General features: G+C 46.4%; 1 protein-coding gene across 13 annotated transcripts in view; it reads left to right on the top strand.

Annotated features, from left to right (window-relative positions):
* Positions 1-16,986, top strand: part of Zfp827 (zinc finger protein 827) — a 166,891-nt gene that overhangs the window by 48,611 nt on the left and 101,294 nt on the right. For all 13 annotated transcript variants that reach the window (XM_063277886.1, XM_063277880.1, NM_001400944.1 and 10 more), the window contains 2 exons: positions 726-1,206; positions 16,745-16,978. In XM_063277886.1, the coding sequence (XP_063133956.1) occupies positions 726-1,206; positions 16,745-16,978 (715 nt within the window). The remainder of the gene's footprint in view (positions 1-725; positions 1,207-16,744; positions 16,979-16,986) is intronic.

Raw genomic sequence — 16,986 nt, 5'->3', positions numbered from 1 at the left:
GCGGGATGAATGGGGAAGTCACAAGTTCATGAACACCTGCCAGCTCAAAGCCTAGCTCAGGCCAGCCCAACGAGTTCCTCACTTTTTCAAGCACTAAATTTGATAGCGACAGGAAGAGAGAAAAGTTTCTTGCCATTTTTACAGGTTCTGGGTCCAAGCAGGTTTGGAGCTAGGTGTAAATGGCTGTCCTTGCTCTTCACAATGGACACCTTCTAGACCCTATAGTGACATTTGAACTTGGTTTTCTCCTGCTCAAGGTTTTTCTCTTGTTTTTCTTTCTTCCTATGAAACTGGGCTCAAGATACTTTTTTGGGGTATGAGGGTGTTCCATCTCCTCATCTGGGAAGCTGGAACACGCTGGAGACGTGTGTGTGTGTGTGTGTGTGTGTGTGTGTGTGTGTGTGTGTGTGTTACGGGATGAAAGGTTATGTCCTTTGATCCCCAACTACTGGTTGCATAAGTTCCTTACCAAGGTCTATTAAGTGAGATCTGTTGATTAGCTCATTAGAACAATCCTACCCAGGGCAGCACCAAGAGGGTCAGGACCCACTCTGTGTTTCAGGACTGATGTCATTTATCCAGTGCATCACCAAGAATGGCCTCTCTGGCGTTTTTCTCCCCTGGCCCTGTATGAACTGAGGGAACTGATGAGTGTGTGGCCATGCTGAGAGGTATTTTCCATCAGTGCACGGTGACCAGTCCTACTCTTCTTGCTTCTCTGGCAGGTTCATCAGCATCAGGACCGGGGAGAGACTTTTCAGTGCCAGCTGTGCCCTTTCACATCCTCACGCCACTTCAGCCTGAAACTACACATGCGCTGTCATCAGCACTTCCTGAGGACAGAGGCCAAGGTGAAGGAGGAGATCCTAGACCCAGATGTCAAGGGATCTCCCCACCTCAGTGACAGTGGCTGCCTGGGGCAGCAGAGGGAAGGAGGAGGGACAGAGCTAGTGGGGACCGTGATGACGTCTAACACGCCAGAGAGGACTGGCCAGGGTGGGGCTGGCGTTGCACCTTTGCTGGTGAAGGAGGAGCCCAAGGAAGATAACGGCCTGCCCACCTCCTTTACCCTGAATGCTGCCGACAGGTCCGCCAACCACACAAAGCCGAAAGACCCCTCCGAGTTTGTGCCCAACAGTGCGGCAGCATTGTTCAGCCAGGACATCTCGGTTAAGATGGCCTCCGATTTTCTCATGAAGCTGTCAGGTACTTGCTTAGGGTTGTGTTCTCCCCGTTCTCATCTGTACAGTAGGATGGCAGGACGAGAAGCTTCCAACGGTCCTCGAGCTCTAATACTCACACTTCATGGATTTCCTTTTTCCTTCCTTCCCGTCTTCCCTCTCCCCCGTCTTTCCCTTTTTTTTAGTTTTTTATTTTTACATTTGTTTTCGTACTCCTTTGGAAATAAGCATTACTTCTGTGTGGGTCTGGAAACAACAGGGGCTGCCCTTTCTCCTGCCTGGATTTGGGCTCTTACTCAGTGGGCACTCGGGATGCAAGTTAGGCTCGAGTCTTTTGCTTCCTAGTTCCTCTGCTTGTTTTGTGCCAGTGTCTCTGAAGTGCGACTCCTTTTCTTGGTACTCAGGTTCTTACCTGTTTTAATTGCAAAGGTTTGTTGTTGTTTTTGTCTTTTAAAAACGTATACAGAATCTACCATGAGGGATTGTAGACTTTTCTAACTTAACGAATGTTAAATGTTGTCATGAGTTTCTCAGGATTTCTGCCTTGGGGTAACATACGTAAGATATCCTGGGTTAGATGTTTTTTCAGGTGTACATTTTACTGGCATTAGCATTTACATTGTTATGTAACCACCTCTGGAAACATGTCCTGCTCTCAAGCTATATCACGTCACGACAAAGTCCCTGCCAGCTTTCTCCTCGACCCCTACACCCTGCCCCTGCCAACCACTGTTTACCTTCTGTCTCTGTGAACTTGACCGTTGCAAGCATCTCCACTAAAGTGGAATTTAAGAAAAAATTTCAAGCATCCTTTCCCAACTGCCCTAATGCCCTTTGAAGAGAGGCTGATGTATAAGTTATGAAATATGTCTTGCAAATAGACATTGTTTCCCATTTGCTGGCACATTGTGGGTATTCTGCTTTTCAATGACTTGATGAACTCGCTATGTTGCACGGAGGTGGAGCACTGGTAGATGTTTTTCTTACTCTTGGAGCAGTAATACACGTAGGCCTGTGCTGTTTTTGAAAATACGATTTTAAATTTTAAAGGCATTGCAGAGGGTGGAGAAAGGTCGGTTGAGAATGGGTTCTGTCTGTCAGTGAAGGTGGCAGTCCCCAGGATGATTTCCAAATGCCATTTCAGCTCTCTGGAGATTGACAATACCCTTTAAACGGAGAATAATTGGTCACCGCCTTCCTTTAAATGGACCATGCGTAGTATTTCACTAAATGTCACTGCCAGGTGAATGAGAGGCTCGCTTCACTCTGAAGTCCCTTTGCTCTGTGACACTTCAGTCCGGTCCTTTGGAATGTACCTTCTGACCTGATCTTTGCCCCTCAGCAGTAGGAGACATGAGTAGGGGAGACAGAAGAGGGTACGGATGAAAGAAACACGAGGCATCCAGGAAATGATGGGAGATGGAGGAGCAGAGGGAGCTCCAGGACAGTTGTAAACTACTGCTTGGACTGTTGGGCATTTACTCCATCTGCCCTGGTTCCCGCCCCACACTTTCTCTCTCCTTTTTCATCTCAGTCTCAAGGAAAACAGGATTTTACTCTGAGGTTTATAGAAAACAGGATCTACTCTGAAATTTGTATTTAATTTTTTTCCAGGATATGAGGGAATTAGGTGTTTCCCTTTGGCCTTCCGGATCCTTTAGAATGTTCCCTGACATGGTGGTGATCACCTCCAATCCTGGTAGGAGGCCAGGCAAGGCTACATGAAACCCTGTCCCCCCAAATCACAGCAAAACAATGAAAAATCCCAAGCTGATACCTGTGTCTGATCCCTTTTCTGGTCTCCCACATGCAGTCTCCAGAGAAGGACAAATGCATAACTTAGCATGGTGGATGCTTTCTTACTTAGTGGGCCAGAGCAAACTGAGTGGGGGTGCATAGCATGTACTAAGGTGTATTCCCTCCCTTTGCCCGAGTCCAGATCCTTTCAGATCTAGAGACTGAGCAGAGAGAGGATGGAGTTGGAAGGGGGTTGCTGCCCGCCAGGCTCGATCTTGGGCTAAAAACACTGGTGTGTGACACGGGGCTCCTCCCATCCCACAGACATTGGGCTGTAATTATTAGCTCCAGCGTGTCTCAGTGAGCTTGAGAGAAGACCTCAGCAGCACAGAGCCAGAGCTTCGAAAAGCAGAGAGAGGGAGAAGCCGTTTGTAGGCTGGGGTGAAGAAGCACTGTGTGCCAAAGCCTTAAATATTGGGGTCTGTTGTTTGCAGTTGTAGGTGGGGGCTGGGGAGGGGGTGGGGAGAGGCTTCTTACAGTTTGGCCGTGGTAGAGTCTACCGACTGATCAATCGGCATAAGAAAACAGATAGCAAAGGCGCACTGTTTATGCAAAAGGCCCATGCAGCTATTTTGTGGAGGCTTACCAGAGGTCCTGAAACCTGACTTGGATGCACTGTTACCTAGCAACCTGTTATAAAGTCACCAGGGAGTGAGATGCATCGGTAATTTTTTTGTGTGTGCATATTTGGATGTAAATGTAAACTTGGTGACTGTGGCTATGCTGCCCACGGGAGGAGAAGTTATGTTACAAGGAAAGGAATATGTTTTTCTGCAAAGATCCCCACCCCCAACTAACTGTGTGGTTGGCTGGGCCCTGCTGCTCCCTGCCTGCCTGCTGTGTGCTCTACCTGGCTCTCTAGGTGACTCTCTTCCAGGGACACAGTCCCAGAGAGCTGTAACTGAGTTTTCTCCTCTTCCTGACCTCAAATGGTGTGACCTAGTGGTTAGCCCCAGGCCCTGTCCCTTAATACCATAATGGTGCCATTGTTCTTGAACTGGTTTTTTTTTCCCCCCTTAGGGCTCTGTCCTTGCACCTGCTGGTACCATAGGGTGCAGCTGTTTGAGGGCAGCTAGTCTGGGAGTCTCTGTGCCAGATCAGAGTCTGCAAAGGACCAAGCACAGTGACAAATTCAAGTGTGGAGGCATCTACTTGTCTGCAGAGGAGAGAGAGAAAACACTTGGTGCTTTTTGCTCCTTCGATTAAAACCAAGCAGAAGCTGACTGAATGGAGCCCGCAGAGATTCACAGTCATGGGGTGGGGTGCAGTTTTAAACACACTCTAACTCAACCTGTGGGTTAGCTCCTTTCAAGGTCAAATGACACTTCCACAGGGGTCACCTGAGACCGTCAGAAAACAAATATTTACATTATGACCCATGACAGTAGCAAAATTGCAATCACGAGATAGCAATGAAAATAGTTTATGGTTGGGGGTTACCATGAGGAACTACATCAAAGGGTCACAGCAATTGGAAGGTTGAAAGCCACTGCCACCCTCCCCCAGTTTAGAGGTTTCCTAGTTACATGCCTATGAAATAAAATCCCCACTTAACACTCCTTAGTCCTTTGAGGACCTAAGACCCTCCCTAGACAGGGCTAACTACCTGCCTTCCGTAGACTCTGCTCCGGGTTTGGAGGCAGGAGCCAGGCTTTCCAGGGCTGGAGCTCTGCTGTTTACACAGGTCTTTCCCGGAAGCCAGAAGACATATGCAAATCATTGTATGACAGGGTGACCTATCCCAGGTCACATGACTGGGAGTTTTCCAAAGAGGAGTGCTGACCCAGCTTAGGAAGCTGCCATTGCTCCAGCTGACCCCGGGCCTTTCTCTCATGGCCAGTAGCAGTTTTTAGCCTCCATATGAAGTTAGACTCTACCTAGGGAGATGTTTATAAAATGTCTGGGCCCAAAGAATGAGGGTTTAATTAATTGGTCTAGGATAGGTCCCAGACTTTGGTATCTTTCTGACATCCCTCTGCTGATTCTAACAGGCATCCAGGGCAGAGGTCAGCTGATATGAAATGGGAGGTGGGCCCCTGGGGGCTGTAGATGTAGCACAGTTGGTTGCCTCCGTACAGAGTCCTGGGTGCAATCTGCAGCACTACAGAGACAGGAAGGGTGATGCTCGCCTGTGATTCCAGCACGGGGGCAGGAGGGAGAGGCAGGAGGCTCAGAAGTTTACACCTCAGTTACTTACAGAATTAGAGACCAACCTGGACTACACAAGACTCCGGTTCAAAAATGCCAAACGGTCCTCAAAACAAACAAACCAAATACCCTGAACTGGTCCTCGGGACAGGGTTTTTCCACACAGCTTCGGAGTCTCTGGGTCCAGTTCTCTTTACAGTCGATCCAAGTCCATGAAAAGAGCATGGTGCTGTGTCAGAGACACCTCATTGCAGGCCAAGGTTGACATGAAGGGGAGGCCGGGCTGAGGCGTATACATTGAGTGCTCTGATTTTCCCGCAGATGACTCATGACATCAGAGATGTCCTGTTTGAAAGTCCCCAGGTTAGACTGGAAGCCTCCAGATGCTGGGAGCCAGGGGCCTGGGGAGATGGCTCTTTCAGTGAAATGTTCAATGGAGCAAGCATGAAGGCATGGGTTTCACCCCCAGCATCCATGTAAAAAGCTGGTATGGTGGCACAAACTTGAAATACCACGGATAAGGAGAGTGAGGGCTGGAACACTGAAGTTCACTGGCTAGGCTGTCTCAACTGTCAAGTCCTAGCTACAATGAGAGGCGCTGTCTTAAATAACGAGGTGGACGGACAGCTTCTAAAAATGAGGCTCACGGTTGACTTCTGGACTATATGTGTACATGTGCACACCCCCAACACATATACACAGGAACACACACTCGCACAAAGAACAGCCTCATTAAAGGAACACATTACAAGTTGTCTGTAATGGTGCTCTGTCGTCTTTTTCTCCAAGATGCCATTTTTCAAGATAGAAATTTAATTCTAACTCCCCAAATTATAACCAAGCAGCTACTTGACAGAAACTTGGCACCTCACTTGTTGGCAAGGGATAGCTTTTTTGTCCCCAGCTTTCCAAAATAAAAGATATAAGTCATTTCGACTATTTTTAATCTGGAAACTGACAAAAAAGTTTTGTGCTGTCTCCCACATCCTATTAGCTCCATAGAATCAACACCAAAATAATTTTAAGTAGGGAAGGTAGGCTTCCGAAGTTCCCTCTCACTTTCAGCTGCACAGAGACAGCTTTGGAAAAGACAGTCACTTGCTTAGTTGTTTCTGGCTTATGGGTGTCTCAGCCATAGTTTTCACGCCGGCACGAAAGACGTCCACAAAAGTTTCTGTGTCATAGCTTGTTTCCCAGAGGCCTTTGTCCCCAAACCTCCCTCTATTGCTCACTGTTTTGATGCTTTGGAGGTGACAATCGGGCTTATGTGTAAATGTTAAGACCCCCACTGGAGAAGGGTAGCTGGTGATGACCAGCAATTTAAGTCATCCCCTTTGCCTGGTGCCTCTGATGGCCTTCTCAGCCGCATCTTAACAAGTGGGCCTTCTTCCATATAAATGCCAGCCTTGTGCCATTCCCACCCTGAGATTCCGTGCCGGTAGCCAGGGACTCACACATCGCCATGGGGGCCTGGCTGCCTGACTGGACTACTTGATAGTCTGCCTTTGAGATTTGGTTTAGCTGTTCTGTTCAGTCCTGCCTTGGCACTCTCAGGCCATGTGACTAAATTCCTCGTGTGAGCAGCTGCAGGAGGGCTGTGTTTGAGTAGACAGTCTGAATGTTGTTTTGAAACTCTGGATTTTATTGAGCTTGGTGATTCCTAAGAGAGAGAGAGAGAGAGAGAGAGAGAGAGAGAGAGAGAGAGAGACAGAGACAGAGACAGAGAGAGACAGAGAGAGAGAGAGACAGAGAGAGAGAGACAGAGAGAGAGACAGAGAGAGAGAGAGACAGAGAGAGAGACACAGAGAGAGAGAGACAGAGAGAGAGACACACAGAGAGAGAGAGAGAGAGAGAGAGAGAGAGAGAGAGAGAAACAGAGAGAGACAGAGAGAAGCTGTGTCTTGTTTTTAATGACTTGCTACTGAGGGGGATCAGGCAGGATTATAACAAGTAGAGCCTAGAGTTGTGCATGCTGGTGTAGAGGGTGACTCCGAGGAATCTGCCTACTGCTGCTCTATCTGCATCCATGGTGCTGACTCTGCTGCGTTTAGCTCTTGGAGCCTCATAAGAACCCTTTACGTGAGAGTGCTGTCATCATTCCATTTTATGGATGAGGAGGCCGAGAAAGGTAAAGGTCTCATTCACACTCACACAGCTAATGAGTAGAGACTGGAATTCAAATCCAGGCATGTCCTTCTAGCATTACCCACCCAGAGGAATCTATATCACAAATTACAAGGTAAAGAAAAAAATCATACAGGAAGTTGGCTCTGTTTCTGCCCATTTCACGTGTCTAGGATTAGCCAGCTTCTCCAGCACGGAGCCTCCTTCTGACTATTGTACGGCAGGGATCTTTGAAAGTTTGATTAATTTTTTGTGTGCTACTGGGCATGGAAACAAGGGCTTTATGCATGCTAGGCAACCTCCCTAGCACCAAGCCACACTCCCAGCCATAGAAGTTGTGTTACTGTCTCAGGCTCCACAGATAGAGTGATAGCAGCAAAGCCAACTTACATTTCTCTAGGCCTTCCCCTGTCAGTGTGCAAACATGTTACATCATAATAGAGGATCACGGTCATGACTGCAGCTCAGATATTTTCTTTTTCCTTCTGTGGTGCACATGGGCATCTGGTTCTGTGCTGGTCAAAAACAAAAAAACCCTCATTACATTTTATTTATTTATTGTGAATGTGCGCGTGTGTGCGTGTGTGTGCATGTGTGCCTGTGTGTCAGAGGACAGTTTACAGGATTTAGGTGTTTCCTCCCCTTCTGGCATGAGGGTTCCTGGGATTGGATTCAGGATGTCGGGCTTGTTGGCAGGTGCCTATACCTATGGGCCACGTGACCAGCCCTAGAATAATGTTTTAGCTTGGTAGACCTCTGGGAAAACTTATCAGAGACCACTGTGTCCATGAAGCCGGAACCCAGTCGCCACTCCTGTCCTGGTGGAAGCCGCTGCTTCTGTCCCTGTTGTCCCTGTCACTAACTCCACTGCTGCTGTAAGAGCATCGTTAATCAGAAGTGTTTTCTGGGAACTGGGCCCTATGCCAACCGCTTCGTTCCACTTCTCGTTTAACCCTCGGCGGCAGCAGAGGGGCAGTGCCACTGAACCTATTCTATAGATGAGAAAGCTGAGACTGGAAGGGCTTGGCTGTAAGAAACACGAGCAAAGAGTCAGCCCTGCCTCACTACAAAGGCTTGGCTTGTGACCACTTAATTAGCTATTACCTAATTTTTATTTCTCAGTTAAGTGAACTGTCTTTTGACCTCTGTCTGCCCCGCTGTTTATTTTCCTTGGCTTCAAATCATGGCATCATTTCTAATGCGTGTGCTTTTAGTCACTAATCTGGTTACTTCTTTTCTTCCCTCGCGTCTTCAGAAATGTATCTATACTGTCCCTTCTTTCTGGATAGCCTTCATGTCATTCGTAGACATCTCACCCCTCTATTTCCCATCAGCCCCAGCTCTCCCAAGCAAAGCTGATGATTCCAGCACTTTCTACACTGGTTAGGCTCTGCTTAGCTGGCTTTTGTCATTGTCATTGTTGTTTCTGTTGAGGTGCCATTGCATATATCCAAGGATGATGCTGAACTCATGTTTCCTTGCCTCAACTCCTGACTGCTGGCCTTACAGGCATGCACCACCAAGCCCAGTTCTGTGGCAGTTGGGCTTTGTGCTAGGCTAGCTCTCTCCGAACAACTGTCTAGTTCCAGTTCTATTGAGTAACCAGCTCTCCATTGCTCTCGGGAAACATGAGGACTCCTAAACACACTCTTGTCCTGTCCAGCCTTTGCCTTCTCTCCTATTGTTCTGGAGTCTGGTCACTTGAGCCATGAAGTTCCCAAGATCCCTTTTCCTCTTCCTCTTGGAAGGAACTGGGCTTTCAGAGCAGGCATCATTGACCATTTCTTAGCCTGCCACAAACCCCAGTTCTTTAGATTCTCTTGGTGGTTTGTAGTGACTGAGATCCGTTTATGAACTGATCTTGAAACTGTGTCTCCGTTTTAATTTAAGATGGCAGGTTCAGGAGTTAAGAGGTGGTGGCCCTGGGGTAGGTCCTCAGTCCAAAAGGCCATGTGAAGGATGTGGTTCAACCTGTAGGGGGTGTGGTCCAACCTATTGGGTGTGGTCTAACCTGTAGGGGGTGTGGTCCAACCTGTAGGGAGTGTGGTCTAACCTGTAGGGGGTGTGGTCCACCCTGTAGGAAGTATGGCTCAACCTGTAGGGGGGTGTGGTCTAACCTGTAGGGGGTGTGGTCCAACCTGTAGGGGGTGTGGTCTAACCTGTAGGGGGTGTGGTTCAACCTGTAGGGGGTGTGGTCTAACCTGTAGGGGGTGTGGTCTAACCTGTAGGGAGTGTGGTCCAACCTGTAGGGGGTGTGGTCCAACCTGTAGGGAGTATGGTTCAACCTGTAGGGGGGTGTGGTCTAACCTATAGGGGGTGTGGTCCAACCTGTAAGGGGTGTGGTCCAACCTGTGGGCTACTTTCTTGTAGTGTCTGTGTGGATGACTCTAAGGCTGTTAAGGCATTTCATTCTTTGAATGTGTTAATAGCACAAATTTTAAATACAGCTTTCTTTCCCATTTACACAAGGCTTGAGTGATTTTCCAGGACCCAGTCCTTCCTGCTGTTGACAAGAAAGACATCCTGTCTGTTAAAACGATTATTGCAGATGGCTACTTTTGCTCATTATATGTGGGATTTGTTTTGTTTTGCTTTATTGAGGGTCCCACATAGCCCAAATTAGTCTCCCGTTCTCTGAATAGCTGAAGATGACCTTGAATTCAGATTCCCTTGTCTATGTTCCCCCTGAGTGCTGGATGACAGGTGTGTATCACCAAACCCAGCCTCACATGCTGGCTTCACGTGTGGGTTAGAGAGAGACGCTTGTTATTCGTGCTTGGGACTCCATTTGCTATTGCTACCTTTGACCATTCTCTGTACCCCATTGGCTCCGTGTCCATAACTGTAACTGTCACTGGGGAACATTGAGACTTACTTGGTCTGGGTATCTTGATCCGGAATCCTGGCCCAGGATTAACCCCTGCAGAGATTGATGAGAAATACAAGACTTTAAAATTTTCACTAAACTGCTTATAAAATGATTTAGGAATACAGAACAAGGTTTGAAAACTTTTAAGTAATATTTTAAGAATTCCACACGCATAAGTATGTTTAATATTTAAAAGTGGCATTCAGCTGTTTGTTATTGAATCAAACCGATGCCTGTGCTTTCAGAAGTCTATTTTTCTCACCTAAAGCATATTCAATAGTTAAAAAGTTCCAGGTCCAAAGTCTGTTCACAGGTGCAGATGTGCCCCCCCAGGGCATGCTTGCTGGAAGCTGGGGTACAGTCCAGAGAACTAAGCTTTAATTCCAAGTCCTTCATTGACAATTGTGACTTTTAAAAACCTATCATTTTCTGAGCCATGTTTTCTTATTGTAAAAGAAGGGAGTGGAAACACTGTGGCTTTCTCTTTGTTGTATTTTAAATGTTCAATTACTTAAAAAAAAAAAAAAAACCAAAAACTACTAAACCCCGCCCCTATGTAAAACACCTGGAAGTGGTTCTTATCAAAATAGAACTATTTTGCCAGTTTACATTTGCTACATTTATTTAAAGGCCTGAGCAGTTAGATTAAGAGTTACTATGGTCGAGTATAGTCTTTATAGCAATGTCATTGTCTGTTACCTTTCAAGGTATGTGTTGTTAGGTAGGTAGGAAGGCTCAGAGTTGCAAGCATTTGGATGGTTGAGGCAGGAGGATCTCACTTCATGGCCAGCCTGGGCTGTATATAGAGGTCCCAGTCCCCCAAACAAAACAAAACCATTAAAAAGAAATACAGCTCTGTGCAGACACATTGTTTAACGATTTGTCCTGTAACCACCCATCCCTTTAATTACTCGGATGCTTGCAAGAAAAGCTGCAATAACAAAGTTTCTCCTTCTGGACTTGCAAGCCTTCAGCATCTGCTCTCATCCCTTATTTTAAGTGACAGACAAGGATCATCCGTCTCTGATAACCACACCAGAGCTGCCCATGGTTCTGTATTAGCCACCAAGTATTCGGGAAGTCCTTACTGTCTTTGGATCTTAGGTTCTTCATCTGAGTCCTGGGGATGGTATTAAGTCCCAAAGTGTCACTGGCATTATCAGAAATGCTAATCTAGAGGAACACTCAGTATTCCCCAGGCTGTGTCCTGTGATTCATACCAGACAGATCCGGCCACATTTATGTATCTTTGCATATCTCTGTCTTGTTTTGTCTGCTAGCCATATTCAAAAGCCACACCCAAGCACGAGTTCTAGAACCTACCCTGGCATTTAATTTAAGGCAGGTATGTTCAGGGCACAGCTGGGAATGTCTAGAGAAATATTTTTGTTTTAACAACTGGTAGGAGCTGCAGGCACCTTGTCAGTAGAGACTAGGGATGCAGTGTGCTTGGCGGCCCCTTCTCCAGCAATGATCCAGTCCAGACACCCAAACTGCTCACATTGGGAAGCTGACTTAGAGCATCACACAGACTATGGTTGTACTGTGATTGTACAGTTTTACAACGACATGTGCTCACAGGCCTAGGGTTTTGCAAAGATCAGCAAGCCACTTCCTTATGATCAGGTATTTCTAGAAATCTAATAGTCATGTAGTAGCAGAAGACACTGCATTACCAAAACTAAACTGATCCATCAACACAAGCCCTCAGCTTAGTGGTCTCTGGTGTCCTGACATTTCATGTGTAATCCTGGCAAGATACACATTTTAAAAATCACAAGTTACATGAATTCAAAAGGAACCTCAGAAATTATGTTTGAGACAGACATTGAATGGAACCCATGAAGTGAATCCTAGGGTTCCTTGGAACATTGTTTGAAAACCATGTGTATGAGGTTCTCCTTTAGCTCTGGCTTAGGATGAGCTAGTGAATGTAATTCCCAGTGGCCAGGCGTCTTCACAGAGCAGCTAGCATTCATCAGACTACTGGAAAGCCACTATCCATCTTCATCTTACGTACACGTGTGTCTTTCTTTCCTCAGCAGTAGGGACTAACAGCACGGGGCCAGCGCAACTGTGTTCCACTGTCTTTTTCCTCTTCCGTCCACACAAACGGTCCTGGGATCCCATGCTTTCAAGAAGTGCCACTCTGTCCCTTTGTCGTTAATAATCCTGGGCGCAGTCCAATCCATTACTGATTCTCCAAGGCCCACACTCCTCTGCTTAGGTCAATGTTCTTCTTAAAGGAAGCTGAGTGCCTGTGAGGAAGGACAGGGCTCTGCATCTTCAGTGTATGCCCTGGAGCTTAGTGCCTCTGTACTTGATCTGTGGGTGGCAGGCCATTTACTAACCTAGCGTTTCCTCACTTGCAAATATTCATGTTCTCCCTGTGTGCTTGAAGATAGCTTAACTCTCCTTATAATTATTTAAATGTTTGTTGTGCTCATTATTAAACCAAAGAATGGGTTGGGGATTTAGCTCAGTGGTAGAGCGCTTGCCTAGGAAGCGCAAGGCCCTGGGTTCGGTCCCCAGCTCCGAAAAAAAGAACAAAAACAAAAACAAAAAAAACAAAAACAAAGAATGATCTGTGTGTGTGTGTGTGTGTGTGTGTGTGTGTGTGTGTGTGTGTGTGTGTGTGTGTGTAGGTCAGAGAACATCTGAACACCTTGTGAGAACTCCTTCTCTCCCCCATCATCATGTGGGTCCCCATGATTGAGCTCAGGCCATCAGGCCTGGTGGCAAACATCTTTGCTCACTGAGCCACTTCACCTGCCGAAGATTGGTCTTGAAATAAGTTATATGAAGCTTTTCTTTGGGAACCAAATCTTAGAAGGTATTTCTGTGTGGACCGAGGATGCTTTGTTGTACAGATTCGTTTGCACCTCATCAATGCCCACCGTTGAGGATTTAGGTTTTGGAATTATTTTGCCCAAGCTCATTTTATTCCTGCGTTCATCTTTATCTTGAGTTGGTTGTAGACACACACTTGTAGGAACTGCCGACTCCTTTAAACAACTGCCCACTCCATCAAGTACACAGACTTACAGCCGGCTGTGATCTTAGAACACGAATGGCTCAGTTCCTAAAGGGTTCGGAACAAACAATGGGCAACCTCTTGATGAGTTAGAATCAATTAGCAAGGTGAGCGAGCCGTGGTAGGTGTAAGGAGTCGAGCATCTTCCAACCTCAAGAGGAGAAGTCAGGGCAGGCGCTGAAAGCCTTTATGGTCTGGGCACCTTTGTACATAATAGTAACGAAGTAGACAGCACAGGAACTCGCACACCTTTGCTTTCTTTTTAATGATCCTGCCCCAGTCCCACCAAGGAAAGCATCTTTAATTTTCTCTGCACATGTATGTCTTTTTAAAGTATCATCACTTGAAAGATGACAATGATTTGGTCCTATTAGTTATAAAAAACTGGCTTCGTGTACTATCTCAGCAAATGCACTTCTGATCACTGACAGGGAGAAGTTCAGACTGCCAACTTTCATTTTCACAACTTCTATTTAAGCCCTAGTACCTAGGAAATGAAACTTGATGAGACAAGGATCTTCCACATGTCTTTCTGTTGTATTGCTAGCCGTGATCATACCTCCTCTATGCATTGCAGTGCTCATATTCTTGATATCATCAGAATGAAACCTGAGTTGGTAGTGCCATGCAAGCCCATGTGACAGCAGTGTGGAGATGGCCTGTTGCTCGCCAACAGTCTTGTTGAAGGCCTGTGAAGTGTGGTCTCACTGACAATGCTAGATTTCTTCTTCTTTTTTAAGTCTTTAGACGAACCTTCCTGGAAGGCACTCACGTGTTCCACCAGCATCTGCTCAGTGTGGCTGCCCTCCCTGAAGCTGGAATTTTCCTCAATATTTTACCTTTCCTAATCTCGTCTTAGAAGGTTAAATGTGTTTGTGAATAAAAGGCACAGCGTGGAAGCAGTTTCCAAGTTTGTAACCACCCACTCTGAATTATCCTCCTGAGAGGATAGGGAGATACACATGGAAAAACCATGTGGGTCAGGATGCTGAGACTGAGAGGATCCACTGGGGAAGGTTTTAGGAAGGTTCTGGAAGGAAGGTGTGGGGAAAGGGCTGGCGCTGTGCTGGCGTTGGTGATGTAAGGAGAGACAGCAGCTGAGTCAGCAGTCAGGGAGGCGGACCTGGGTTGAGGGGGACCTACCTTCGAGATGCTCAGGAGACTGACACTGTTCCCTTCGCTTTAGGTTTTGACAGCAGTGTCCACAAAGGTTCAGTTTCCCGTTAGTGATGCTAGGCTCCACATGGGTCTTCAAGGTAGCCCAGAAAGCCCATGGTCTAGGTAGGTCGCAAAGCTCTGTCACCCTAGCCTTACCCTGATGATGCATCTAGGGAAAGCTCGGCTGGTTGCTTCTGATAGGAACGCCAGGGTCCTTCACTTTTGTTGACCATGGAGCTATTAGCACATTGTCAATATTGCTGCTTTCATGTGGACACATTTTACCCTTCGGAAAGTATAGCTATGGCTGTATGACTAGGACCTGTAGTGTGTCAGGCACTGTGGTGTGCTCTTGACATACATGAACTTTAAAAACAGACGTTAGTGTCTTCGTGAAGCTGACCCTGGAGTCAGGAGAACAGTTTAGTCACAGCTTTCATAATAAGTTGAAACACGTTATATAATACTTGATTTATCTGTTAAGGCCGCCATAACAGAGCGCTGTAGTCTGGGTGTCTTACACCACAGATGCTTATTTCTTATAGTTTTGGTGGCTGAAAGCCCAATGTCAAGTTGTCAGCAGGTTTGACTTCTCCTGAGGCCTCTCTGCTCAGCTTGTAGATGGCTTCTTTTCCACACCCTTACTTGGCCTTTCCCCCATGTAGAGACATCTCTGGTGTTTCTCTTTATAAGTAGAGAAGGAGTCAAATAGTTCTTAGAACCGCTGACATTGGATTATGACCCTGCGTTCATGCTTCATTGATCTAACTTGTGTCTCCTTAAAGCCCTAATGCAAATAAACTCACATTGGAAAGTTGAAGCTTCAATATTCAAAGGGATTAGGGGAGGGGAGCAATTCTGTCCCTGTCTGTATTACTAAGTGGTGAGTGTTCGTATTTGGTGGAATAAAAAGATTACAGGAAAGCAAGGAAGATGGGAACTATGGTCAGGTGAGGGGTGCCATCTTAAACAGGACAGACAGTGTAGACCTCACTGAACAAGTGGTATCTGAACCAGGGCTTTACAGTTTGGTTTTGTTACAACACAAGGCCCCAGGTGGAGAAGCAGTGTGGTGAAAGCCAGGGACACAGGGACCTCAGTTCTAGTCCCAGCTCTGCATAGTTGTAATTGTGAGACCTGGAGATGTTCCTCTAGCCCTCCTGGGCTATACCCTTCAAACAGATGTTCTACGGTAAGCATCCTTAGAGATGGGAAAGGGCATTCATTATAGGTGTTTGTCTTGGGGACTAATTTTCTTGTTCTAGTTTGTTAAGACAGAATGGGCTAGGCTCCTTCTAAGAAGAGCTGCTAAGAATACAGGTTCGAAATAAAAAATAAACAAACAAACCCCAAACACATCCTGTGTGGCACAGCCAACATTGGTGCTACGAGGGTCTTAAGCAGGGGTGGGAGGGATGGTGAGAAAGGTGAGTTGCTTCTTACCTGTGACCTTTGCCGTGAGGTGTGCCCAGACTAAAGGCCTGGCACAGAGTAACCAGCCCATAGAACCGTCCATGACAGACTGCTTAGCTCTGTTTTGATCATGCTCTCCATACTGGCTCCTCATGTCTTCAAAAAATTTCAAGAAGGACATTAATGGACAAATCTGGAGTTAGGGTCATAGCATAGCCACATGGATTTCTTAGTTCTAACAAATATGTGGTGATTAGGTATAGATAAGATGTTACCCTGAGGGAATTCCAGGGAAGTAAGTCCACATGGAAGCTCTTAGAACTATCCTTGCAACTTTTGTATAAATTAAAAATAGTTCAAGAATATTTTTTTCTTAAACAAAAGAAAGACGAAAGCCTATTTTGTATGTGACGATGACCTAGGCAGCAGGCATAGGGTTACATGGTGACAACACAAAGCATATGGCCGCTGCGCATGGGTCAGTAGAGTGCACTGGTAATGAGGAGAGAGTAGTGCATCTCTAGTCCTGCTTTTCTTTTTGGCAGATTCTCCATTATCGCCTTTCCACCCACCACAGGGGCTCGGGTTTAGATAGAGCAGCTTACTCTAGATTTTATTTCAATATTTGACAGCAGAATAATTTTACGAGACGTTGTTTAATGATAGAATTAGCTGGAGAAGGCGCAAAGAGGCCAGGGAGGCAGCAGCGTGCACAGGGAAGATGATTTAGAGAAACCATGGAGAAGATGCCCATGTGCTTTGAAAAGACAGCACTTCTTACAACACTCCAGGTTTTGTGTACGCTGATACCCAGAGAGCGGCCAAGACTCACGGGGTGCACTATGTGCTAAGGGCCTCACTTTCTTTGTGACCCCTCTGGCTCTTAAGGTGAAGTGTGGGGGCAAGGTTAGAGGGGAAATGAATATACATGAATATATATATATATATATATATATATCTTTCTCTCTTTCTTTCTTTCTTTCTTTCTTTTCTTCTTCCTTATTCTTATTTTTTTTTTAGCTGCAAACCAGAAGGAGCCTATGAATCTTAATTTTAAAGTGAAGGAGGAGCCCAAGGAAGAGGAGACCCTAAGCATGCCTTTGCCTCGCTCCAGCTACGCGTTCAGCCCGGAACCGGAAGTGGCGACCCCTAGCATCTCCGAGGACCCACTTACACCCCAGGAAGGCAAGGGGAATGTGTTAAGGCGGGACATGTCAGCCAAGGCTGCCTCAGAACTTCTCATGAAACTCTCAGGTATCCAA

This window comes from Rattus norvegicus, chromosome 19, assembly GCF_036323735.1.
Source record: "Rattus norvegicus strain BN/NHsdMcwi chromosome 19, GRCr8, whole genome shotgun sequence".
NCBI lineage: Eukaryota > Metazoa > Chordata > Mammalia > Rodentia > Muridae > Rattus > Rattus norvegicus.
The sequence above is the reverse complement of the archived record's forward strand: the minus strand, read 5'-3'. Positions and strand labels throughout refer to the sequence as shown.